At 34.8% G+C, this 27429-nt stretch overlaps 1 protein-coding gene across 3 annotated transcripts; it reads right to left on the bottom strand.

The window, feature by feature from the left end:
• Positions 1-1918: 1918 nt before the first annotated feature.
• On the bottom strand, positions 1919-26608 carry CSN3 (casein kappa). Of its 3 annotated transcripts, XR_011538706.1 has the most exons (8): positions 26289-26608; positions 19335-19388; positions 16585-16646; positions 12866-12898; positions 11169-11664; positions 9035-9287; positions 4285-4354; positions 1919-3097 (listed from the first exon to the last, which is right to left on the bottom strand). XR_011538706.1 is itself a non-coding variant. In XM_070614735.1 (5 exons), the coding sequence occupies exons 2-4, from the start codon at positions 16636-16638 to the stop codon at positions 11194-11196; spliced, it is 558 nt and encodes a 185-aa protein (XP_070470836.1). In that variant the 5' UTR covers positions 16639-16646; positions 19335-19420; the 3' UTR covers positions 9117-9287; positions 11169-11193. The 3 variants fall into 3 exon arrangements, 2 of the variants coding, with proteins under 2 accessions (XP_070470836.1, XP_070470837.1); XM_070614735.1 differs by lacking the exons at positions 1919-3097; positions 4285-4354; positions 26289-26608 and having other exon boundaries at positions 9117-9287; positions 19335-19420; XM_070614736.1 differs by lacking the exons at positions 1919-3097; positions 4285-4354; positions 19335-19388 and having other exon boundaries at positions 9162-9287; positions 26289-26413.
• Positions 26609-27429: the final 821 nt, after the last annotated feature.

Consider the following 27429-nt stretch of genomic DNA (forward strand, 5'->3'; position numbering starts at 1 on the left):
AAACAAACAATTACATGATTACTTGTGTTTTAGTTCTCAGTACTTCCTGAAGGAAAAGTAAAGTGACACTTGTTTGATAAACATGTATTCTTTATATGTGGTTCTCTCAATAATGTACAAACCCTTACCTTGGAATTGGAAGAGATGGCAATAGAATGGGATATTTTGTAGGGCCACTCAACTAAGTAGTTTACACAGCCTGTTCTACATCCTATAGCTATTTTAAATTGAAAAAAAATGACAACATTGATTTATATCCTTTACTCCTAACTGACTGGTAGCAGTTGGTGGTCTAGCAGCCATTTTGCAGACCACACTTTTAGTAGTGCTGCTATCATTGACAGTTGTCATGCAAGACTGCATGCCCATGGCACCAAATCTTTCATGCTTTTGGGAAAAATCTGGATTTTTATATGAGATTTCCTATTTTTTTAAATGTTTATCTATTGGCAACTAATTCAGTTGTTAAAAGTACTGTTCAAGTCAGAAAAATTGAGAAAATTGGATGTTCTTTAATATCCAATTTAAACATCACCTCTCTCTTAACACTTCTCTTTTTCCATGATCACTGCCCTGGTCTCTCAGTCTCTAAGAAATCTTCTCTTCTGTTTTGGATTGTGCCATGATCATTTATATACGTGTGTTATATTCCCCCCTTTGCTGTGAGCGCCCTCAATCACAATCATTGTTCGGGTCTTTTTGTACTGTCTCATGGCACTTAGCACAGAGACTTGCTATTGGTAGATGCTCAAAATATATGTTGAATGTGTTAATTTAATATTTCTAGTTATCTGAAATTAAAAGTTGCTTATACAATAAAGAACCTTAGACAAATTTTAGGTGTGAAAAAATTCATAAACGTCTAAGAATGAGCAGAGAAGTTGGAAGAAATGTTTTAGACATGTACGTGTGTGGAGCTATGGAGCAGATTCAAATTTATGCCTGTGCTTAGCAGATCCTTACAGTATTTCTCACCTACAATTAAAATATCCTCAAAGGCTATAAAAAGAAGAGAAATCTTGCCCACTAATTTGGTTTGAGTTTATGATATCAATCTAGTCTAGTCTAATGTGTCCATCAAATAGCATGAATACATTGATTTTAAAATCTTCTGTGGGGTAGACTTGAGGAAAAATATTTTAAGATAAAAGCGGATCAACCTAAAAGTACCTCTGTTTTTTTCTTTTACAATTCCAAATCACTGTTTTATGTATGCTATTGACTCCACTCGGTAGCAGAGAAGAAGGAATTTGTGATGAGAAATGGAAATAATAAATATGAGTGCAGCCTTTCAGGTGAGATCCACAGGCAAGTCTCTCTCTCTCTCTCTCCCTTTCTCTCTCTTCCTCCCCTCCTCCTCTTATCTTCTCTTTGTCTCTCTCACATACACAGGCCCTATAAAATCAGATCAAGAACAGTACTCATTTCTCAGAGGATATAGAGATTTTAAGGAAGAGTGATGGTCACGGAGAGAAGGAACAGGGGTAGGATTTCTCAGTTTAGTTCCCCTTGGGTCCCAGTCTATGACTGTGTGGTTATAGTAGTAAGGAGAGGGCAGGTCCTAAAGATTCCAGTGACATTTTCCATGCAAGACAGGATCTTACTGGATCTAAGAAGGTCATTTCTTACTCTTCAAGTGCTTTATAACGCATGAATAATTTAAATATTCTTTTCCAGACTTCTGGGGCCCTCTTAGTATTTACCAGGGCCCAATTTTCATTCAGAGGAAGAAGGCATGTTTAGTTCCTAGATTCTCTGAATAATATCTTTGCCTCTAGTTTTACAGTATCCTAGAAAGCTCATATCCTACATATGAGATTCCTGTTATTCTATAGGTAACACCTTTAAGTGTTTATTTCCTTTTGTAAGGATGAAATTCACCAAGGTAATTAATTATCCTTCTACATTATGAGACAAATTTTTGTTGAATAATTTAATCAAGGTCAGTGAATGAGAAACTTCAGTGCTTAAGAGGGGAATTAAGAGAATTTAGGGAATCTTGCTCTTAGGAGATCAAGGACTTTTTAGAGTGCAGTGAGAGTAAATGACAAATTCCACTTTGATGTCGAGTACTGAGGCCTGTGAAATGAATTCAGTCATCATAATAAAATACAATGACAATTCTTTTTATAGTACTTCAAATATGTGATGTGATATGTTAGCAACAGACAAAGAAGAAAGACTAGAAACTCTAAATACTGTATGCTTAAAGAAATGCTGCATTTTCACTGCTAAAATTTTCAGTTTTCATCTTATACTTTTGATTTTTGGTTGGAGTGTTCACTCAATATTCAAGGGCTTTGTATAGTAACTATCACCTTAGTGATATCAGTTATCAGTAGTAGTGTTATCAGTTGTGGGTTCTCAGGCATTTTGTATAGGAGTAGTGGCTGCTGGAGCTGAAGGAGTGATAGGGCTTATGGCATTAGATTCTGGAATTGTGGTGGAATCTTCATTAAGCTCTGGGTCATATTCATATTCAGAGGCTGAATCATAATCTTCAGTGCCATAAGCATACTCTTCAGCTTTGGTGACATCTTCAGGCACAGTGTCAACAGTTGTATTGGTAGCAGTGGTGGCATTGTCTAGAGCAGTGGTGGCATCAGGGAGAGCAGAAGCCATTGTTTAGGCATAGCAGTTTTCTTCCTTTTTATGCCAGTCTTGGCGGGAGGTCACTGTTTGGATTTGGACTTGTCAGCTTAGGTCACTTTGTGTGCAGACTTGTGGATTAAGTTCTGCTTTATTGAAGTTGATTTTGGTTGAGGCTGTTTCTGTGCAACCTTGTTAGCTAGAAATTGCTTTTTGTTAGAAGTAGACTTCTTTGCTGTATCTTGGGAAGACAATGAATGCTTGGGTGTAGACTTGGAAGTTGAAGATCTTTTAGATTTAGATGCTAGAGATTGGTTTGGTAAAACTGATATAGATGATTTTGGTTCGTCCCGGTAAGTGAAGCCTGACTTGATAACTGCTTTGATGTCTGGGCTCATCTTACTGCAGCCTGGGCATGTGAGGACTTTGGTTTTCGTATTTTGGAAGGTGAATTTAGTCTTGATGGCTTTTGTCTTGACTAGTCATGAGTTTTAAGACTCTCACTTGTCTGCAAATAAAAAACATATAAGTAAGGTACTAAATATGTGTGGCTTCAAGTCACAGTGGGCGTATTTAAAAATATTCACCAGTAAAAATTTTCAAAAAATTAATTTTTTCCAGATTTGATTTTCATTTTTTTCTTTTCTTTTCTTTCCTCTTCTTTCTTTCTTCCTTTCTCTCTTTCTCTTTCTCTATCTCCCCCTCCCTCCCTCCCTTTCTTTTTTCTTTCCTTCCTTCCTTCGTTTCCCTCTCTCCCTCCCTCTCTTTCTCTCTCTCTCTCCCCCTCCCTCCTTCCTTTCTTTTTTTTTAAAAAGACTATTCTATGAAACAGTTTTGGGTTCACAGCAAAATTGAGTGGAAGCTACAGAGAGTTCCTGTATACTCCCTGCCTTCACACACACACAGTTTCCCCACTATCAACATCCTGCACCAGAGTGGTACATTTATTACAGTCAATGAACATACATGAACACATCATTATCACTCAAAGTTTACATTAGAGTTCACTCTTGGTGTTGTACATTCTCTGAGTTTTGTCAAATGGATAATGACGTGTATTTACCATTACAGTAACATGCAGACTAGTTTCACTACCCTAAAAATTCTCTGTGCTCTGCCTGTTCATCTCTCCTAATCCCTGGCAATCACTGATCCCTAAAGGGAGTAAACTCTCTCCATAGTTTTGCTTTTTACAAAATGTGATAGAGGTGGAACCATACAATATGTGGCCTTTTCAGATTGGCTTCTTTCACTTAGTAATGTGCATTTAAGTTTCCTCCATGTCTTTTTATGGTTTAATAGCTCTTTTTTTTTTTTTTTTTAGCACTGAATAATACTTAATTATTTGAATATTACACACTTTATTTATCCACTCACTATGGAAGGACATCTTGGTTGCTTCCAAGTTTTGGCATTTCTGAATGGAGCTACTGTAAACATCTGTGTGCATGTTTTTGTGTGAACATAAGTTTCTGACTGGTGTTTTATAATATTCCCATTATGTGAATATACGGAAAGGGATATAGTCAAAGTTCATGGTAAAATTTTTTTAAAGCAATGAAGCATGTGTTATCCTGGTTACAAACATAATGATGTTTTACTCTGAGATGTTTTGTGACATATGATCAATATGAACATCTTTATCTTTTTCTAAATGAGAAGAAAATTGCCTGTTGATGAGTATTGAAAACTTACCAAGAAGAATGTAGTGAGACTCAAGATCATCATAGATAAGATGAGGACTTTCATCTTTTCTTTATGGACCCTAGCAAGAAAAAAAAAGAATAAAGAGAATGTGTGCTTAATAATATAGTGATAAATAAGCTATTCAAATTCACAGTTATTTTAGTAAATTATGATATTAAGACTTCTCAGGAAGCAATACTATGACTAAATAATTTGCTGATTACTCAAGGGCTTTCTGCACCTTTTATAAAGGTCTAATAATAGAGTAATTTAGAGTAAGTGGGGTTAACAACTTAATGCTTGTTCAAATATGAGTAAACACATTATTTAAGTAAAAATTATTTAAAATTGTTTTAAATGTATTTAATGTATTTAAATGTATTTTAAATGTGTTTAAAAATGTTTTTAGTTTAAACATTGTAATTTGTACATGTACGATGAAAAGTCAATGCTTTGGAGTCAGCACCCACTTTATTACCAGGAAGTGCCTTAGACAGAGTGAGGCATTGTTATTACAGCAACTTTTACTCAATGAAGACAGCTTTGTGTTATGATTTTTTTACTTAAATCACATTTTCTCAAAGCTGCTATTCAGCCACAGAACCTGAGTAATTCATAGGAATAGGCTTTGATTAAACAGCAAAGATAGCGAGAGTGAATGGGACTCTAACCTTTGAATGGGTATGACCAGTTCCCATTGGTAATTAGTATAATAATTTTAGAAACAAGTTCGATTTGTCTAAGTTAGCAGATCATTTCAATTATTAGTTTATTTAGCTATTACAGTTGTGTCCAAACTGTGGAAAGTTCAGAGCCTAAAATAAAAATCTGTGTCCCAAACTCTTATCTGCACAGATGCTTTGGGGGTTTCTTCTCTGTGTTCTGGTCAGATTTTATCTTCTCTTAACCAAGCTGACTCTTCTCTGGTAGTCATTGTCTCCAAATGAAAACTAGTGAGTACCTTTTGAATAAATAAACCCTTTATTCCTGGATGTCCCTCCTACTTGTTTCCTGTTGGGGAGGGACTGAGAAAACTAATATGATTACTGTTGGCAAGGGTTAATACTGATTAAAAGAAAGTCAAGTCTGTTGGCAAAATCAGTTGTTTGCGTGGATTTTTCTCATGGAAATATTATGTTTCACTGTTACATATTTATTTAAGAAAAAAGAAAGAAGAATTTTACTCTTTGCAAAATTTTCATTAGTTGTACTATTACTTGAAATCATTAGTTTAAAATTTATTGCTTTGATGGCACGAGGTACATCAAGGTTTTATTACTTAAGGTTCTTGGCTTAACCAATTCAACAGTGGTTGTAGGTATTTTGTGATGAATGATTCAAAAGAATGATTTTTATATATGGAAAATAACTATATTAATGTCAAATATTAATTTCATAGGAATGTTTAAGAGTTTAGCCTCACTTTCAAGAGTTTCTGGGACTTCTCAGTATATTCCAATAAAATATACACATAAAAAGAATACACTTGATCTTCCAAGTCTGTTTCTGTTCATTAGCCTTGGCTATTAGGTTTATAGCCTTTTTTCCAATATTATGGGCATCTGGTCACCACTACAGTGTATCACATTAGGAAGATTAAGAGAACACGCCATCATCACCTTTTTCTAAATAGTACGCTAAAGTTAAGATAATACATAATATTGATATAGCAATTTTAATATCATTCTATTGACATTAAGCTTTCTTTGCTTGAAAACTGAGATTAAATTATAAAAGCATTCTCTCTTTACACTTTTATATTTCTGTGATTGGTAATATGATCTGCAGCAATTTTCTTTTGAGTTTAAAAGTAGCCTAACAATATGTCACTGAGTTTGGTAGTTTGATTCGTTATCACTATTCAACATTTTTTTTCTGGATTTTGGTAAGAAAAGTCTATCTTATTTAACCATATTAAATGGATATTTCAACTTTAGTCATTAACAACCCATTTATTCCTTTACTTACTCATTTGTTTAGCAAATATTTATTTAGCTCTATGCTGTATTAGGCCTTACCTTAGAGAGACAGTAGTGAGTAGAATATGGTTCCTATGCTCATAGGGCTTACAGCCCAGCAGATGTGGACAGGCAGGTGTGGCAGAGTTTGATGAGTACTGAGGGGGAAAGGAACTGGCAGGGGCAGGATGTTATGGTAACGTATTAGTGGAGCACTTGATCTTGGAAGTTCAGGAAACATTTTCTTAAGGATATGACATCTAAGCCAAGGAGTCAAATTTTGATTACGTGACACAAATTATCAAAAGGGCTTGAGCAACTTCATAAAAGTGCAGGTGATGGTGATGGCGCAGCTAAAGCAGTCACAGTTTTTGAGTGTCTGAGGTGTACGGTATGAAGATCTAATGGAGAGAGATGAGGTGGTAAGAGCAAGATGGTGAAAGCTGACTTTATCTTGTGGACAATGGATGTCTTTGGAAATGTCACTTAGGAAATTTAGGGATAAAAGAATGAACATTTACTGAATGCCCAGTTGATATAGGGTAACATTAATGAACATCTCAGATTGAAGGTTATATATCCTAGTAGTAAGATAACGAAGGCTGGTGGATTGAATTGCTAGGGTTCAGAACTAAACTCTACCACTTACCATCTTTTTGATTTTGGGCAAATTACTTAATCTCTCTGAGTCTCAGTTTCCTCATTTATATTTGAGCATAATAATAGTACCTCTGTAAGAGAGTACTATGTGGAATAAATAAAGTAATACCTGTAAATTCTTTGTTATAGAACCTGACACATATATCAATAAATAAATATATATGTTAATTTCCATTCTATTTATTGCCCAAAGTCACACAGTTAAGCAATGTTGAGCTAAAACTTTAATCCTATTCTCTGTAAATCTAAAGCCCATAAATTTTCATTATCTTAATGTTTAACCATTTTGAAATTGTTTTCACATACACAAAATGAGGATCAATAACAAATTACTCAGGAGGTTATTGATGAAGATTAAGTAGTAGATATATGTGAAAAAGCTTTTTATATTTTAAAGTGCTATATGAATGCTTATTGTATAATAACACTGGATTCTGGAAGACGTGAGAACTTTCATACAAGGCTGTTTTGCAGGACTGAACAATAAAATGTTTTTCTAAATCTCATTAGACTATGAAGTCCTAGAGGTGGGGAAGAAACATGCTATATTCACATAGCGGACACTTGGCAAATAATTGATGATTGAATGATTGAATCTCTGGATTTCTTTTCTGTGCTAAAGACCCAATTTCTCATTAGTTACAAACCACCTACACTTAGATGGACCATCACATCTGAAAATAATTTAAGAAAATCCAAAATAGCCAGTTTATTAATGTATTGTCTTAACATATAAATGGTAGGTGAGGGATTTACTATGCAATATTAGGTATGCAGAGCACTTCAACTAGTTAATTCAACAGATACAAGTATGGGGTAACATCATACCAAGGAGGTAAGTATTTAACTTAAAATCATACTTTTAACAAGTCTTATTATTAATGTTATTTAGCTAGATATATCATTATTATATTAACATGAGACAATATTAATACTTGACTGTTTTTCTTGTTTCAAATTATTCTGCTTCGTATTCTTATTTCAACTACCAGACTGGAAATGCTTTTATAGTAGTGTTCACGTGATTAAGAGCATGAACTTTAAAGAAAAATTATCTGGGTTCAACTCTCACCTCCACTTGGGGAAGATTATTTCTCTTTCTAATAATAATGACAACAATATGTAGTCCATGAGTATGTATTAAATGAGTAAATACATGTAAACAAATAGACGATTGACCTGTAATATGTATTGTATAAGCATTTATTATTAAATATTATTATTGTTTTGTATCCCACAGTAATTTTAACAGTACCTTGTACATAGTAGATGATAAATGTTTAACTATTGAATTAAATTCTACTTCTTCTATGTTTTTACTTTGTTTTTCAAGAAATTAATATTATTAATGGTCATAACAAGTGAGGCCCGGCCATGCCATGTTCCTGAGCATGCCTCTCTTCCAGACTCCAGCGTTAGACTGTGAGAGCAGGTAAAAGCCTGTAAGTCACTCCTAGTAAGAGCACATCTGTTGAGGTTACAGGAAAAGATTAGTTGGATGACCAGTAGGGCCTTCGTAAGGACTGAGTCATTTGTATTTTTCCTGGCATGATGTGTTAAATATGAAGCAAGCGCATAAATGACCCGGTCATTTTCCTTGCAATATTTGTTTAGGGAAAAGATTATGTCATATTTTTGGACTTTGAGTATTCACCAGTTTTGTAGACTGGAGACCTCAATTCCGGAGGCTTTCTCATGTGTGTGTGTGTGTGTGTGTGTCTGTGTTTGGACAGATATGAGATTGTAACTTCTAGTCTAGAGGAAACTGGTCACGCGGGTCTAGAATCTCTGTCAACTCTTGTAATTGTGCCACATATTTATTTGTAGTTGTGGTCAACTGTAGCCTGCCTGTGCCCAGAATTTGCTCTTGGGAGTGATCTAGACCAGAGTTAGCAATGCATTTGGCACTTAGATTTAATGCTAACTCTAGAGTTCTATGACTCCCAAGAGTCACTTCGTGGTCCTCTGGATTGGAACATCATGGATCAGTTCCTCTCTGGTCCCAATGACTTAGCCATAAATTTAGATGTTCCAGTGTCATCCTGGAGAAGGCATTTTTAACTAGTGTTAGACCATGGACCCTGAGAATCAAATGAAATTATGGACTTTGTTCCCAGATCAATTTGTGTACTCAGACTCACACTAAATTTGTCTTGGAATCTCAAGGTTTTGAAGATCCTTGGGGCGTAGCCACAGACTCCTCCCGAGTGAAGAGATCCAGTTGCATTCAATTGGTTTTATTGTGCAAGAATCAAAAAATTAAATGTGGCATGAATGTAAAATGTAAAGGGAAAAGAGAAAGAAGCAGAATCTGTGAAAATCACATTCTCTCTTGACTGAGGCAGACAAGCGGTCAAAGCAGAGTTTGAAGTAGTCATGTGGTTTCAGCAAGACCTATAAGAAATGATGACAGTTTAGGAATTGAGTTCATAATGTGTCAACAGTTCTCATGATATGTAGACTTTTATTTAGCTTCCATGATTTGTCTTATATGTCTGTATTCAAAGAGTTTATCAAATAAAATATTTAAATTTAAATATTCAAAATTGACATATAGTGAGCTGAAAATAATTGACTTCATCTAATATATACAGAAAGACGCTCTCTTTTACCTGCATCCTTATAAGTGACATACAGTGATTTTAACTTAGAAATTTAGGTTCATGCATTTTGAACAAATGTAACTATTGAAATAATTATTATTCTATTAAAAACATAATTATGTAATAATATATTTTGGATCAATAAAATTTATAACTACATTAAATTACTTCCTTTCATGTTGTCTCCATTAATTTTCTCATTTTGTTTTCTAAATTTTAATAAGTCAAAAACTTATCCAGCTTAATAACTTCTTTTTCTTACTAGATGTTCTATTAAAAACCAATTAAATAATACAATTTACACATATGCATACCTAAGGAAACCATAGTGTATTTTCTGTTTTTCTGCAAATTCGACAGCCCATATGGAAATAGGTGGCATAATGATTAAGCCTCATTATCTGAAATCAAACAGATTTAGTGTGGCTCCTGGTCTGGAACTTTCTAGCTATAGTAACTTAACAGCAACAGGCCTATTTTTTTTCACTTGTGAACTCAAGATAGTAATATAATCTGTTCCCTATGGTTGCTATAGGAATAAACTGAGATAATTATGTAAAGTTTTTGTCATTTAGTAAAGACTTGAGATGTTTGCTAAAAGTAAATTTTAGTATTTATTAATTTTACTTTATCTTTTCTAATGCATTACACTTTACAAATGGATCAACTTTTAAAATTCTTTCGTAATACGCATTCTCACTTGAATCCCATAGCAACCAAAATTATGAGAAAATGAAAATTCAGAGGGAGTAATGACTTGTAAGATGGAGTAAGATGGAAGAAGCAGCTTCCAGCTATTACCATTATATTACAGTTCACTGCATTATATTTTAGGTCATAAAACACGTAGACAGTGTGATGCACTAAAAATATGAGTTGCAAAGACTCCCAAAATTTTGTAGCTGTCTCCCCAAATTATTTCACACCCTTTGGTCATTTTCTATTTATTAATCTTTCTCCTGTTTACCTTTTTCCTATAAGTTTCAAATTATTTTAGACTCTGCCATTATCTATTGATTCAAATAATACGTAGAAACAATTTGCATCACATTTAAGGTTCTGAAAGTATCCTTTTAATATGTATGTACTTTTCAAGTTAGAAATGAGAATTCTTCTATAGATTTGTCTTAGAATAGGAGAAATTTGAGGTGCTTAGTTCAGGGATTCTTTCAGAAATGATGTCTGAAATAAAGGAATGCATGGGAAACATATTATGCCTTTCATTCTCTTCCTACTAAAATTCGAGGGCAAGAACACAGTGAAACAATTAAAATGTATTTAAATTCACATCCTATAAAAATTGTTCTGAGAAAATTCATTTTTGAGACTAAAAAACCCGTGAGTTTAACATAGTACTTAACTCTATTGTCTTTGTGTGTGTGTAGCATTGAAATAAAGCTGATAGATTCTAGGAGTGTTCCAATTGTTGAAAAAAGGTTTGATAATAAAATCCCCATTTTTTCTTCATTTTGTAAAATAAGATTATTTTTCCTTTCTTGCTGGAATAGAGTCTAGTGTAATAATTGTATGGCACCATCAAATTAAAATTACAATTAGCCCATTTGCCTGCTCTCAATAGACTTAATCCCTTTATATTATTACAGATTTTATGATTGTATTGATAAATTCATGAATGTTGTCTATTGTTCATTTTTGTCTTTTGCTCACTTACCTTTGTTGTCTTCTTTGATGTTTCCTTAGAGTTTTTGGACCACAGGTGAAGTAACTGGGACTGTGGTAGTCTCAGGTGTGCTGGCGATGATGAATTCTGAGGAGGCGTCTGGAATGACTGCATTGTTCACTGTTGGTTCAGGGGTAGGAATAGGTGTAGGCTCAACAGTAGCAATAGTATTGATCTTAGGGATGACTGTTATCTCCTGAAGTTTCTTTGGAGGAATGGCAATAAATGATGGATGCGGGCATGGATGACGTACCACAGTGGATGGGTAGATATTTGGCAGGACTTGCCATTGAGGAATTTGGACATGTGGCCTAACTGCAGCTGGTCTTGCATAATATTGGTAAGGCATATGTTGATTATTAATTAGTAAAGCTAGTCTATGTTGGTAGTAGATGGGTTCATAACGAGGAGAGCTATTCAGCACATAATAAATTGGGATATATTTGACTGTTTTCAGATCGAAAAACCTTTCATCATTCTTATGGCACTGCAAAAAGAATAAATTATGCAGAATGGCATTATTATAGGCGGGAACATTGAGATATCTTAAAGCAGAATTTTTTGAAATAATATTTTATAGCATTTGACGTTGAATAAGTACAGTATTGGAAGTAGTGAACCCAGCAACTATATTATTTTACAAGATATGGATTTGAACACTCCCACTTCTTGATTTTCAACAAATTTAAATATTAAATGTTAAAAATAATAGTAGTTTCAGACAAATTAGATGAGGTAATCCATAAATATAAACCACATTGCCCAGAGCTTGGCATATATGAACAGTACTCGGTAAATGTTGGGCATTATAATAAATACAACAGCAAGAAAGATCTCACAGAGAACTTTGACATACTATACATAAGCATACCACACACACAGACATATATATGTATATATATTTTTTCATATGTGTGCGTGTATGTGAATATGTTTTTTCACCGCATATTTGTAATTGTTTACAAATTTTATTTATCTAGAGATTAGGCTGAGGACACATTTTTTTCTAAACTAATTATAGCAGAATAGTAAAATAATGTGATGTGGGAGCCTTCCTGGATCTAAACTTTAGATTCTTTTCAGCTTAATTTTATACATTAAAGATGAGGGAGTTTTCTATTTTTGTTTGCCTCTGTTTTATTGATTATGTGCAGTTATAAAAAGATGTCATTAGACCTTTTCATATGACTAGAAACAAATCAGCAAAATTGCACTGCAGAGCAAGCATTTCTCATGAAAAGAGACATATTTCAATGTGTTCATTCAAACATATTTGGGAAACAAAAGGAGAAAGTAAATACAGGCGTACAAGAAGTATTCAAAGATGGGTCAGAGCAGGATCTTTCCCCAAGTCTTAAAATCTAGTCAAGAGAGATATTGAGTTTTGCTTTTGTTGTCATTTTTTCCCAGTATTAAATTCTGAGAGAGTTTTCTCACGTTACTAAATATACATGAAAACCAAAAGCACGTGACTTAGACTATGAAATGAAACCAAGATTTTCAGATGAACTGAGGTCAGTTCATATGACTGGTTGCTAAAGTGATGTTTTTTACAAAGATTATTAGATTATTTTGTGGAGTTTATTCATTTAGCTTTTAGACAGAAGGCATTTTAATGTCATTGAACTTTGCGGAATATTATGCTTTAGAGTTCATGTTTCTAACAGAAATAATTAAAATAAACTTACTGTTGGTTGTTCCTGGTTTTGCACCTCTGCACCCTGGGGAGATTCACAGAAGTAATAAGAAATTAAAAGTTAAAAAAAAGCAAGACAGAATCTAGTTTTTTTATGGTTTTAAAAATTAAGAAGGCAAAACATTTTCTTTGTTTTTATTTTAATATTGTAAAATATTGTAAAGTATTTTCTATGATTGTTTAATCTATAAGGCCTGTGAACCACTCAAGAAGTGTCAGCAGGGGCCATGGCCGAGCGGTTAAGTTTGCGCACTCGGCTTCAGTGGCCCAGGGTTTCACCGGTTTGGATCCTGGGCGCAGACATGGCACCGTTCATCAGGCCATGCTGAGGCGGCGTCCTGCATGCCACGACTAGAAGGACCTACAACTAAAAAAAATATACAACTATGTACTGGCGGATTTGGGGAGAAAAAGCAGAAAAAAAAAGTGACAGCAATGTACTACTTAAATTAGTAATAATAAACTGCCTGGTTAAATTGTCTTTAAAAATCACCACCTAGGCAGAAAAATTCATGGTTGAAAATAATTTGATTATCTGAACACTGTGCCAACAAATGTACATAATATTTACTTGAATGAAAAATATGAATGATAAATTCAGTTTGTGTTGAATGTACATTCTTAAAAATAAGAGGAGCATTTAGCATATTTTGTCTTTTTCTGCTCTCCTACTAAGATGATTTATGAGGTTTACTTAGATTGAAAAGAATTGCCTCTAGCATAACATCAATATATAAATGTTATATAGATAATAGTGTTTTTAAATCAACTTTCATTTATACTTATGGTAGTTTTCTTAATTCTAGATTGCAACATGCATAGGGAATCAGTAGTGAAAAGACAATTTCCATAGGCATGTATATATAAAGCTTTAAAAACTCATGAAGATTCTGTAAACTTTTGGGATGAGGTCACTATATTAAATGTTTTTTAAAAGACAATTCTAGTTTAGGACTTTTCACACATATTTTTGGATATAAAAAGACTCTAGAAACTTTTTGGAAGGTGTAGGTACAGAAAATCAGAAATTTGATTAAATAATAAAATTCGGGGTGTGTTCAGACAGAGACTTTTCTCTAAATGTATTAAATCACTTTAATACACTTAAATCAGTTTAAAATTAAAAAATATGAATATTATAGAAAGTTTACCTACACAAAAATTCTGATAATCTAGACATCTTACTTTAATATCAATCTATATATGTATTCCTGGTATATGTTCATTTCAGTATCTTGTATCTTGCTTTTTTTCAAGAAGCATGATCCCTCATTATTTTTCCATTTATCTCACTTTTTGTACTTACATATGTGTAGTTGAAAAATAAATAATCAGTGATTGTGTCATGAAATTTTTATTCTTTATTGTTAAGTATTGTCTTCTTTCAAAAAACTGTTTTATTATAATCAGGTGAATAAGATCTGTATACCAATGGCCTTTTTAATAATTTTCATTTATTCTTTAAGACAGTTTTTCAAAGATGTGATCTTTGGGGGAACAAAAGTTGTTTGATAGTGTTGGGCCCTGGGGAGGCCACCACAAAATATCTCACAATAGCACATTGATTACTTGGAATTAAAGTTACTTGAGAAGCAGAAATGGCATTCTGACCCTCCTGTCTCTGTTCCCCCTGAAAGCAGAAATGAATCTCTCCTGTGAAAGGTCCTCTCCCTACAATCTTATCACCAGAACTAGGGAATTTGGGGCCAAGAAGCCTGCAGAAACAAACCTTTTTAATTTATTACCTCAAGCCTAAACTGTGCATTTAAGCAGAGTTAATCAATCCTCACTAATTATGTACCTCAAATATAAGTTTCTTTGTCCTGTCATTCCTCACAAATTTATTGTTTCCTTGTGTAAAAGATATAGGTACTGCCTGCTTTGTTCACTTTCTGAGGATCATTTCTCTATGATCTCCAGTACATACATATTAAATTGGGTTTCTCTGCTGTTAATCTGGTCTTGTGTCAGTTTTATTATTAATTCAGCCATAAGAGCACAAAAAGGGTAGAAAGGGGATTTTACCCCTCCTCAACAATAAAAATTATCAAATTGCTGTACAAAAAAGTGCCAACTCATAATGCCACCAATAGACTATAAGATTGTATAGTTCATGGCATAATTGCTGGTAATAAATCTTATTTTATCTATTTTTATTTTGGAAAGAAGGGATAAATTAGCACTTAAAAGATGTTATCACATTGCTGTTTTAGTTGCATAATTTTGGCTACTCATAAGATTGAATGGTAAAGTGTAGACACTGTCGTTCTTCTTTTGAGTTATTTGTTCACGTCCAAGGGGCTTGAAGCCTCTGTGAAAATGGGAAGGAGTGGCTGGGGAGCTAGAGCAGGCTCAAGTAGCTCAAGAAGAGTTTGCCATAAGGCAGGCAATTGTGGATCATTTTCTGATTTAAACTTTAATGCCTGTCACTCAAAGAGAAAACCGAAGTTCTAAATGTGCAAGTGGCCACAATAAAATGGAATTTCAAAGAATAAATGAAAGAAAGTAAGTGTGAAAGTCATTTACATTTTTAGAAAGTTTGACACCAAGAATTTACCTAATAAAACTGTTTAATAGACATTAACTTCAAAGCAAGTCTAAATTTAATAATGAATTATGAAACAAGGGCTGGAGCCTTGCAAAATTTTACAATCTAAGAGGAGGTCATATAGCATCATCTTGTATCTGCCTTCCTGCCTTGCTGTTGGCACATAAGTGCTTGGGATTCCCAAATCAGCATGAAAATCAGACTGAGCAAGAGCCAAAACGACAAAGCAAACAAGTCAAAAAAATTAAAAACAAAAAAAAGCGTCTTTTTATCTTGATCCAGTAGCCTTAAGACACAGCATGTAATTCAAGAAAATGCCTGAAAACCATAGAGTTCTTTATGGATATGATCCCTGGGAGGGACTCAGTCAGCTGACATAATGGGAAGAGTATAACAAAAGATGCCATAATGTTTGAATGTTAAAGATAGATGTGTCAAGGTTTTGAAACTGGTGGAAAAATTTAAGCAAACTCTTAATCTCTTAAGGTTTTAGTCCCTAAAGAGATTGGAATCTGTATGATATAGGAATTTCAAAGAATTCCTGATCCTGGACTATGATTTCTATATTTATCCTTTATGAATTATTTTTAGAGCATTCTATACTTTAAAACTATTTTCAGGGGCCGGCCCGGTGGTGCAGCAGTTAAGTTTGCCCCTTCCGCTTGTCAGTGGCCCGGGGTTCGCCGGTTCGGATCCCGGGTACGGACATGGCACTGCTTGGCACGCCATGCTGTGGTAGGTGTCCCACATATAAAGTAGAGGAAGATGGGCACGATGTTAGCTCAGGGCCAGTCTTCCTCAGCAAAAGAGGAGGACTGGCAGTAGTTAGCTCAGGGCCAATCTTCCTCAAAAAAAATATTTTCAGTATTGTTTTTCCCCCCAGAATGTGTTTTCTCTATAGTATGAGAATTGTAAAGGTTTACTATACATGATAAAGTGTAATTTCATAATTCCTAGGAACTAAAAGCATATCCAGAAGAACATGACTTTAATTTTATAATGTAAATGAATTCAAAAATAAATTACTTTTAAGAAAATATAGCTAGTATGCAGTTATTTTGTTCTATAAAGTACAACTATATTTAGAAATATGAAAAATTAGAGCTTTTAAATAAAATTTTCTTAAGGTCTTGATACAGATTGAATAGATGAACTTAACTCACCAAAAAAGGCAAAGTTAATGCCAGGATATTCACAACTAGGAAAAAACTCTTCATCGTTGCACCTGAAAATAAAAATTAAATTGAAAGGATTTGTTACTAACAATTTAGGAATGATTTAGAACAACTGTTTTTGGTTCAAGGAAAAAAAAGCAAACTGATTTATGGGTACATTTAGCCAATGCGGAAAATCTATTTTATCAAAAGCATTAGAAAACCAAACTTGGAGTAAATGTTTTTTGAACTTTAATTTTTGGCTGTATTACTGAAAGTATCATTACAAGGTTAATCATCTATTCATTTAACATATACTAAGAACCTATTAAGAACAAGGCATTATGCCAAATTGAGATTATCAAGGTGAATAGATCTTGTCAACAAGTAGCATCAATTTTAGGAAGAGAGTTGTAACATACACAAATCACTGTGAGAGGAAAGAAAGTGGAAAATGCCACAAAAGTGATTTTCTACAGATAGAAGGTTTCAGTCAGGAGAATCAACAAATTCTTTTTTTTTTTTTTTTGAGGAAGATTAGCCCTGAGCTAACATCAGCTGCCAATCCTCCTCTTTTTGCTGAGGAAGGCTGGCCCTGAGCTAACATCCATGTCCATCTTCCTGTACTTTATATGTGGGATGCCTGCCACAGCATGGCTTGCCAAGCGGTACCACGTCCACCCCCTGGGATCTGAACCTGTGAACCCGGGGCCACCAAAGCAGAATGTGCGCACTTAACCACTGTGCCACTGGGCCAGCCCCTCAACAAATTCTTTATGTAGGAAATGGCATGTAGGTGGGACTTGCCTATGTGGAGATTAATAGGGAGAGAATCTTTTCAAGTAGAGAGAAAGCCTTAGGACTATCAATGGACATTTTGAATGGAATGTTTTATGAGAAGGGTAAGATAAATTTGGAAAGAAAGTTTAGGGCAGAAAAAAGGAGAGCCTTTGGACGGCAGGTTAGAGTTAGGCATGGCTTTGTAGACATCAGAAATGAGGCTAGTGGCTTTCGAATAGAGACTGATGCGACTACACATTCCTTTGGAAGACTGAGTTCCGGCCCAGGGTTTACCTCCACTTGTGTAACTTTGGCCAAGTAATTTCTCTTGCCTGGGCCTCCCCTTTCTCACTTGTAAAATGAGTTTGAACTAAGTGATTTCTAAAATTCTGTAATTCCACAATCAATCTAACGGGAACATGCTGGATTGTGGGGGAGGGGTGGTCTGAAACAGCATTCTTCATCATCTGCTTCTCCAGGAATCATTAATGATATAATTAGCTCGATTGCTTTAATAAGAAATATAGATATGACAGTTACAGTGGCTTTGAATGAGATATTTAAAGAAATAAATTAGCCTTATCTTTCTAAAGGAGTGTACAGTTGTCACGTCTGCTTGATTCTTTTTTAATAAATCATATTTTTAGAAAGATATGTATAACACATCAAACTTTTAATATTTAAGTACATATTGTATTAGTGAAGTAAATACTAACTACATCTTGTTGCAACTATCGTTATTGTCAGACTTGTATAGACTTGAGTCCTACAGACTGAGTTTTACAAAAGAGGCCCACAGTAAAAGTCCAGGCTTGGGAAAGTGAAGCTCATCAGACTCCGTCTGCCTCCGATTGTCGGTAATCATGATTAGGAAGGCCGTCTACTAAACTGACTTCAGAGCCTCTGATAGCATGTTACAGGATGGAAAAGAACTCAGGTGGAATCAAATTCGAACAACTCACAGCAAACTGGTTTCACTGAAAGGGGCAGAGTTCTCTGTTAATTCTTCACTTGCCAATTAACTTTTTTTAAATTGAAACATAATTGACATATAACATTGTATAAATTTAAGGTGTAAAATATGTTGATTTGATACATTTATGTATTGTAATATTACTGCCATTGTACTGATAATTAGCCCCTTTATCATGCTACGTAATTATCATTTCTTTTTTGTGATTTGAGTAATTAAGACATAGTCTCTTAGCAAATTTGATGATTATAATATAATATAGTGAATATAGACAACAATATTATAGTTACCAGTTAACTTTTAAGATTATAAACTGAACAATAATATTTCCATGGTGAATCATAAGCTCCTTTTCAATTCTCACAAAAATATATAACACACACATAACCATTCTGTAAAATGTTAGTAATTCTTTCCTTTTAGCATAAACAGAAATCAGAGAGATAAGACCATACTTTACTTCTCCACTACTTAAACCAGTGAGTACTTGAATTTGCCTCGATCACTTGGTAAGACAGAAATAATTTGTGAAACAGTAGAACTGCTCAGCTTTCACGAGGATATAAAGGACATGTTTTAAAACAATAGTTAATACTATAACAAAATTATGACTCTTAGAAATAAAATTTGAAATTAATTAAGAAATCAATCTGGGTTATTATTACATATCCACTTTCCTGAGAACTTAGCCCTCCACATTTGTCTGTGGGAATAGTTCCATTGACTTGGACACTTTCTTTTTTTAGGATTTACATTGTCTTCAGTGGTTTAGCCAGTATTAAACCCTGACTTTAACCCAAAGTGAAGTTAAAAATAAATTTGTTCATAACACCATCTAGAATCTAAGATTTAGGTTAGAAACTACTTTAAAAATGATGTCAAAGCATATTCAAGCTTAACAAGAAAAGCTAAAAGGAAGAAAATGTGCTTCTAAAATAATTGGGTTGTGTTAGCACTACCTCCAGTGAAAAGGAATCATTCTCTCTGGACATTTCAACATGATTACCTTTTCTTTTGCAGGTCAGGTCTTGCTGGGCAGCGGGTTGAGTTGACCTCTCAACTGTAGAGAAGACTCAAGGTAAATAACTGAAGACTAATTAAAGGCCTTAGTGTCTTGTGTCAGTAACTTATTTTCCTCCTACATTTTACCCAATAGGAAGATGGCAAAAAGGAAAGATTTGATGACAGCAGGGTCATCTTTGGGTCAGTCTTAGTTAATGAAATTCAGAGGGGGAAATAGAGTTGTCATCCACAAAGTCTGAAAAGAGGCTATTCACGCATTTTAGAGAAAGAATTTTTATGTTTTATGAAGAGATATACAGAAATTTTAAAAATATTAATTTCATTCTTAATCAACTAATCCCACCTGAATTTAAATTTGAATAGAAAGCTATTGTTAAAATGGAAAATAGCTTTTATATTTTAAGTGTTTCTTTTTAGTTTAAGAACCTGAATAGCAAGCAACTGTACTTATATTATAAGCTGTGGTTGGTATTCTTCCTTCCAGAATCGCAACTACTGCATTTTAAAAACTAGAAAACTGACCCATCTCTTACATACCCAAGAGCAGCTTTTTACAAGTCAAATCCAAATAGGAAATACTTTAATCAGCATAAAGAAAGGGGCCATTTGCATTTGAGCTGCAACATATATTCTTCAGTAAGCTCAAGCTATAAGCATTTAATATATACTTGTTGATCGACTAACCTCTTATGAATCGAAGTTGTTTCTAGATTTTTAAATTTTAGTAATACGGGTGATCCATTCTGGGTGTACAAGCAAATTATTGAATTGGGCAATAATTGTTCTGTTTCAAGAACAGCTCATTCTGCCTTACAGAGTATATACCATAAAACTCCCAATATAGGGGATATTTTGGTAAAATACAGCTAAGCAAATAATTTGCCTAGATAATTCAGGAAAGAATATTTTCTTTTGCTTGCAGTTCTCTGGGAAAAATGTTAACTGTGACTTCACTTTAACTGTGAAGTCCTGACCAGGTTGAGGTATTTACAGGAATCAATGTAAGCCTGCCGGAATACAAACAAGAAATAATGTCAGCATTGTAGTTATTCTTGTATTCCTGTCTTTTTCTTAGAACTATTTCATGTCTTAGAAAGTTAGGAACAATGTTCAGAACCCTAGAAAGCTTATTCAGTTTGCACAGAGTAAGTTGAGATTTTTTATTTCTCAGAATAGTTGGCTTCTGCTGTTCAGAGAAAGATGGCAGAGTTTCAAAACTGAAAAACAAAAAAAGCTTTTAAAGTAATAAGACTAGCCATTCTATTTGGACTGTTTAGTCACACTGTTTTCCTTTGGTTGTCAGGTTCAGGTGAAAGTTGGAAGATTGTGATCTGGTCAATCCCCAGATTCTGAAGGTGTTCTATTCCACACGGCAATATCTCAGCCATTCATTTAGAGCCATAGAATAGAATGACAATTATTTTCAGTTGAGTCTTTATTTATTTAATTCACAAGTTCCAGAGACCCAGAAGACCTTTAAAAACATTGTTTTAGCAGGAAAATATTTCACCTGGGAATGCTAGGAATCCTACCCCACAACCAAGAGAAAAACATTTCTACTGCGGGGTCACCCATCCACTTCAAACACTAATCTGGCTTTCTTGGGAGAGTTGCAAAATTGGTTATTCTTCTTCGAGCACTTAAATTATTTCAGGTACTGTTCCAGGCATTAGGGGTAAAGTAGTAACCAAAGCAGGCAGATCCTTGCCCTTGTGGAGCTCACAGGCTAGCATTTGCTTGAATACTAGTGACAGTGAACATTCCCCATATATACTGACCTAAGGCAATCGAACAGAGCTAAAGAGTTTTGTGTGAATATTGCAGAAAAACTAGGTAAACTCTGTATAGGAGCTATGCATAAACCCTGGTGCTTTCCAAAGAAAAGCAAAAGGAAGATCAGAACTCCCATAATATGAAATCCCAAGATGTTGGATGGTGCCGAACAAAGTCTCAAAACTTAAAGGATTTGTAACCTGGAATTGATTCACCAGCCGTGATCTAGTCATATATTCATGTTAGATGTCACGGCCTCCTCCTGAAACATCCCCGGCCTGTGGGAGGAGGACCAGCAGGGCTTCTCAGTCAAGCTATAGCTTCTTTTTGTTTAGGTCGTGATAATCAGCGTCTATTTACATAACTACTCACACAGTGAAGTCAGGCAAGACGCTATTGTGTGTTCCTAAGTTCACATTTCAAACGCTGTGAAATAAACATTTAGTGATAAGTGAAATGATTATTATTGACTCATATGCATTCTTTCACCTGTAAAAACTTCCTATTGTTCTGTTAGCATTTCTTACATCTAATATGTACTTTATCTCTATTTTCTCTTCTTTTGATGGTATTCAAATGCATGTGGTTTTACTTTTTTCTGTCTCATTTTATTTCTTAGCTAATTCGTTAGTACCAGGCTGATCTCAAGTCTCTATCATGTGCTCGAAGTACAACGTTTGTGACAGTAGTTGCAATGTAAATAACTAACATAACTGTCTATATGATTAGTTCTTGAGGTATCAAAAAATTAACATTTTAGTGCAGAAATTTGTTTGCTTCAGAAACCATTGCTATGATAAGTGAAAATCATGGGAAAATAGCCTAAAATGCTCTTAAAATTTTTTCAACACTAGCAAAATGGAATATCAAAATTTTGCTTTGCTGTAAACAATTCAGTTAAATAAACTACGCATGCGCCATAAACAGTTCTTTTTAAAAACAAGGCATGTTGGGCAATATGATAGACAGTCACAGTCTCTGCTTGCAGTGAACATGTAGAGATAATGTTTTCTGTTGATTGGGAAACATTGAAAGGAGACTCTTTTGAGACTATGAGGAGACATTTGATGTCATCTGGAGCCCAGAATGAGTGTCATGACTTTAGCATTAGTGCATACATAAATTCATGCATAAGTAACTTCTAGGTTCCTAGGGTTTCTGGGTCTCTTAAAGGTCACAGGTTGAAAAATACAAGGAATCAAGAAAACTTTCAATTTATGTAAGCATTATTTATTTGTTATGGTCCTAGGACCCTCTGTAACTCTGTCTTATAGTTACTCCAATAGTCCTCTCACACTATTCAAAATAGATAGCCAGGTCAACTATGACCTCCACTTGGCCAAATCTAATGCTAATATTTAGATGCTCTGTTGCAGTCCCAGCAGCCTTTGGCATGGTGATTGGTCTTTCTCACTTGTAATCATTTCTTCTTTTTTTTTTTCTTTTTTTTAAAGATTGGCACCTGAACTAACATCTGTTGCCAGTCTTCTTTTTTCTTCTTCTTCTTCTTCTCCCCAAAGCTCCCTAGTACATAGTTGTATATTGTAGTTGCCTGTCCTTCTGGTTGTGCTATGTGGGACACCACCTGTCATCATGGCTTGATGAGCGGTGCCATGTCTGTGCCCAGGATCCCAACCGGCGAAACCCTGGGCCGCGGAAGTGCAGCGCGAGAACTTAACCACTCAGCCACAGGGCCGGCCCCCACTGGCTGCTCTTAATTTCTCTTTTTCCTCTTATTTTTCTCAAACTCTATTTTGGAAAACTTTTAAGGATTCTTCCTGAGTTCACCACCCCTCTACATTTTTTCCCTCTCTGTCTTTAGTATCATTACACCTGACTTACTCCATTCCTATAGGCTTAAATATCATCTACCTTCTGTTAACTTCACTGAATTACAGATTCAGACATCCAACTGTTGTTTAAACATCTCCATTTGTATGTGAGATAGACATTCCAAGTTTATCATGAACAAAGCAGAGTATTTGATCTCCAAACACATTTCTTTTCTCAGCCAAGTCCTCCACTAATCTTTTCCTTGTTAGTAAATGGCACCATGATACTCCCAGTGGCTCAAGAGAAAATCCTAGGGGTCATCTTTTGCTCCCCCACAATTCATTAGAAGAATTATAAGCCCTATCTCAATATATCCTGAATCTGCTGCCACTTTCCAGTCTTACCTGCATTGCCATAGTCAGTCCCAGCTACTGGCATCTCACACCTGACCATCCCAATAGTCCCCTTTCTGGTCTCACTACTTTCACTCCTGTAACCTTATGATCATTCTTCACATAGTTATAAAAATGTTATTTTTTGAACATATGTCTGATATGATTATTCTCCTACTTAAAATCTTTCAATGGCTTCCTTTAGCACTTAGAATAAATTCCAAGCATCTTATTAGGCCTATTAGTTTCTGTATAATATAGTCTCTCTCTATCCTTCTTACCTTATCTTCTCTTAACTTTTCTTTCACTATGTGCAAGATTCGATGACATTTTTGCACCTAGAACATGCCAGACTCTTTCCTGAATTAGGAACTTTCACTTGTGTTCGTAGTCGCTAATATGTTCTTACCTCAATTCTTCTCATTAGTGTCTTCTTTATATTATTCAGGTTTCAGCTTGAATGTCTTTCTCTCAGAGACACTTTCCTTGGCACCTTTTCTAAATAGGCATTGCCTTTCCTTTATCACTCTATTATTTTACCTTTTTATTTTCTTCATAACATATCACACTATGAAATGATTTTTTAAAATTTACATATGTTCACTTACTCTTCTCTGTCTGCTTTTACTAGAAGGTAAGTCCCCCAGTGCATAGACCTGTGTCTGTCACATACAGACTCTCAAATGTTTGTTGCACAAATTATTAATTATTTGGACTATTTGTTTAAGTTGAAAGTTCTTGCCTCAACCCACAATACTGCATCACAATTTTTAGGGGAGGCGCATCCCTGGAAATCTGCATAGTTAATAAGCACCTAGATAATTTTTCATGCAGATGGAAGTTTGGGAATTACTGCTTTCTTCTGGATGAAGTCAGAACCTGGTCATGAAGAATTTTTAAAGTGGACAGGCATATTATGTGCTTCCCCTGGAGTTCTAATTTATTTCAATGAAGCCTAGTATATGTGGATAAGAGGTGGGTTTTCTGGGATTGATTTTCCTGCAAGAGCATTAAAACTGACTTCTCTTGACTGCTGGGGAAGCTGGGCTCTCATTTGGGGTGATTATAGCTAGATTTCAGTGCGGCCCTCTGGTCTTATTTCATCCTCCTACTAAAGCTTTGGATAGTTGAGAGAAACTAGAAACGTTCTTCAGCTATTGGAGGGAGGGCACTTCAGTTGTCAATGCCTTGCTTTTCATCTTTTTCTGTTGTTGTTAGCTGCCTTCAGTTGCCTTGGTTTGACCTACCTTTGCCAGAAATTTGAACTCTCCCTGGGTATTATTGAACTCACATAGAATTCTGGAAAATACTATCTCCTAGATATTTTAGTCATTTACATAAGGAAATAACTCATCAGGTGATATTTGTTCTCTATGTCTGTGTGAAAAATTAACAGAAATGTTATGTACTGAACAAGAATATTACTAAAGTGTTACCTTCTCTTTTGTTTCTCATGTCAGAGGTTATTCCTGAAGTTAAGAGAACTTTACATATTTTTTTTGGGGGGGGAGATTAGACCTGAGCTAATGGCCACTGCCAATCCTCCTCTTTTTGCTGAGGAAGATTAGCCCTGAGCTGACATCCGTGCCCATCTTCCTCTATTTTATACGTGGGATGCCTGCCGCAGCGTGGCTTGACAAGTGGTGCATAGGTCCATGGCCAGGACCTGAACTGGAGAACCCTGGGCTTCTGAAGTGGATTGTGCGAACTTAACAGCTATGCCACTGGGCGAACCCCAAGAGAACTGTATATATTTCTTTCGAATATTCCTTAGAAATAGGTTCTAAATTCTTTTATTGCCATCTTTTGCTTCCTTTTACATTGCCCAATGGAGCTAAATGTCATTAAAAATACTAGTTTGAGTACAGTTTATCCACCCAGTAAACATCTGTTGAACATCTAATTTGTGCTGATCTACTTGTCAATAACCTCTTTATCCATTATGGGTAAACGTCACCTTTCCTAATTTGTGTAACCAGAGCTATCTTCCCCTCTGCTTTAAAAGAAAAACAAACTCCATGAATATTTGGTTGGAGCACTTATTATACTTATTGAAATTGTACACATGTTTATCTCCCCTCATTAGACTGTAAGATACCTAAAGGTGAAAAGAAAAATTTTTTTGTCCAAATCCCTAGCATTTAGCACAATGATTGACACAGAACAACTATTTAGTTTTTTTAGTGAATGAATGAAATCTGAAAGATTATATGGAGGATGTGTGAGTCCTCTCCCCAAGGCACTAACAGAATAATGGAGATGATTTAGCTCTCTGTCTACTTTTCCATGAAAGCCTCTTTCAGTAGTTAGTATGTAAACTCCACGTGAATGTGGTACCCAGTGTCTCTATAGCTGACTACATTTTGAAACAGGATACTTTGTTCAGGGACACACTAACTTTATCAACTGTTTTAGTTGAGATGGAGATCATTCATGGTCAATTTAGTTTGGGAAACATAGTTAAGAAAAATGATTTTTTAAACTGGCATTTTCAAGAATGTTACCATATGTACTGCAAATTTCCAAGAGGTGCTTTGAAGATAAATATTTATTTTTTTGGCCATTTGGTAAGATTAATGCTTCAAGAAACATGCCTTGGGAAATGGGGTGTAGTGGATCCTGTCCTGGTAAACCAACACAGGATTAAAAAAGAAAACGGAAGTTTGATTGACAGGTTTATCGGGATTTGAGCCACCAATCACAATAATCAAAGATGTCCAGACCAGAAATGATGTTGCCCAAACCCACTGGGGGAATAATTGATTAATTTTAATAGAATATATTTGCTTTACAAATCTAGTAGTTAAAAGTAAATGACAGTGTCTTCCTTTTTCCTAGAAAGTTATGCTAATTTGAGATGAATAAAATAAAAGTTCTAATCTGGGAGTTAAGGACATATGTCAAAGACAAAAAAAAAAAAAAAAAAAAAAAAACAGAAGGAAGACAGTAAATTACTTGCAGAGCTGGACCTCCCAAACTTCAGAGCTGACAAAGTTTACCTTTGGCTCCTCTTCAGGGCTCTCAAATCCTTCCTTCTCTATGCCCCTCCAGCTTGGTTTCCCATGCCTTTCCTCAGTCATGCAATGACCTCCAATCGGTCAGCTGTAAGGTTTGGAAGTAATCCCCATAAAACTAATTTACCAATTTATATTGAGAACAGTTTGCTCCTCTTGCTGTCCCTCCCATAGTTTTAACTGGGATCACTGACTTTAATACCAAAGATTGAATATTTAATGCTTGAGGAACCTCTAATCCCTGAAAATGGCCAAGGGAGGCAGCAATTTCCCTGCTCATGTCATGCCAAGAGACCCATTAGGCTGGCCTTGATTTGTAGCCAGCTTATGGGTCATGATAGAATTTCCCTCATTCACACTAAGGGTCTCAGCTAGGAACAATTTAAACTTGGGGTGGAGAAACATAATCTTTGTTCAAAGAGAATTTTTATAATTTCCTGCTGATTTATCTGTGGGGACAAAGGCTGCCATTGTGACACAATAGAAGGCTCATTGTGCAAGAAGAATCTTGTTGGATGACTTTTGTAGTATACTGCAGGAAAGCTTATTTTCATCACCACCTGCTACCTTTTCCTCCTTCAGGGGTTAGTTTCTAGGGTATTCATCATGGGATTTATGGGAACTGATGATCAGGACAAATTGTTCCTCAATAAACTTCACAAAAACTTTGCTATGGGCGTTTGCTTTAAATGGAAGAGAGTATACTTGATAAACTAAAAGCCTCTAAACTTGGTTTTCCCATAGCTGATGCAACTGTTAAAGGCTTTAATACATAATATATATATATAATATATATAAATATATATGTCTATGTAAATACATATATATTTGTGTTGTGATGCTTTTGACAAAATTCTTGGGACAAAGAATTTTATTCACAACTTGACATTTTATGGGCCCTGTAATTTCTGTAACAAAGTATTGGTAGACACAAAGTTGTTCAATTTTCTGTACTAATGTTGTAATTGAGTAAGAGAGAACTGTTACCATTTAAATATTGATTTTAAAAAGTTTTTTTTCTCTCACAAGAAGGAATCTTTTGCTAACTTATATGTTGTTATAGGTCAGAGATATGAAAAAGATCTTTTTTTTGAAAATTAGGAATTTGAAAGTTTTATTAATGCAT

The sequence above is a fragment of the Equus przewalskii genome, chromosome 3, assembly GCF_037783145.1.
Source record: "Equus przewalskii isolate Varuska chromosome 3, EquPr2, whole genome shotgun sequence".
Classification (NCBI taxonomy): domain Eukaryota; kingdom Metazoa; phylum Chordata; class Mammalia; order Perissodactyla; family Equidae; genus Equus; species Equus przewalskii.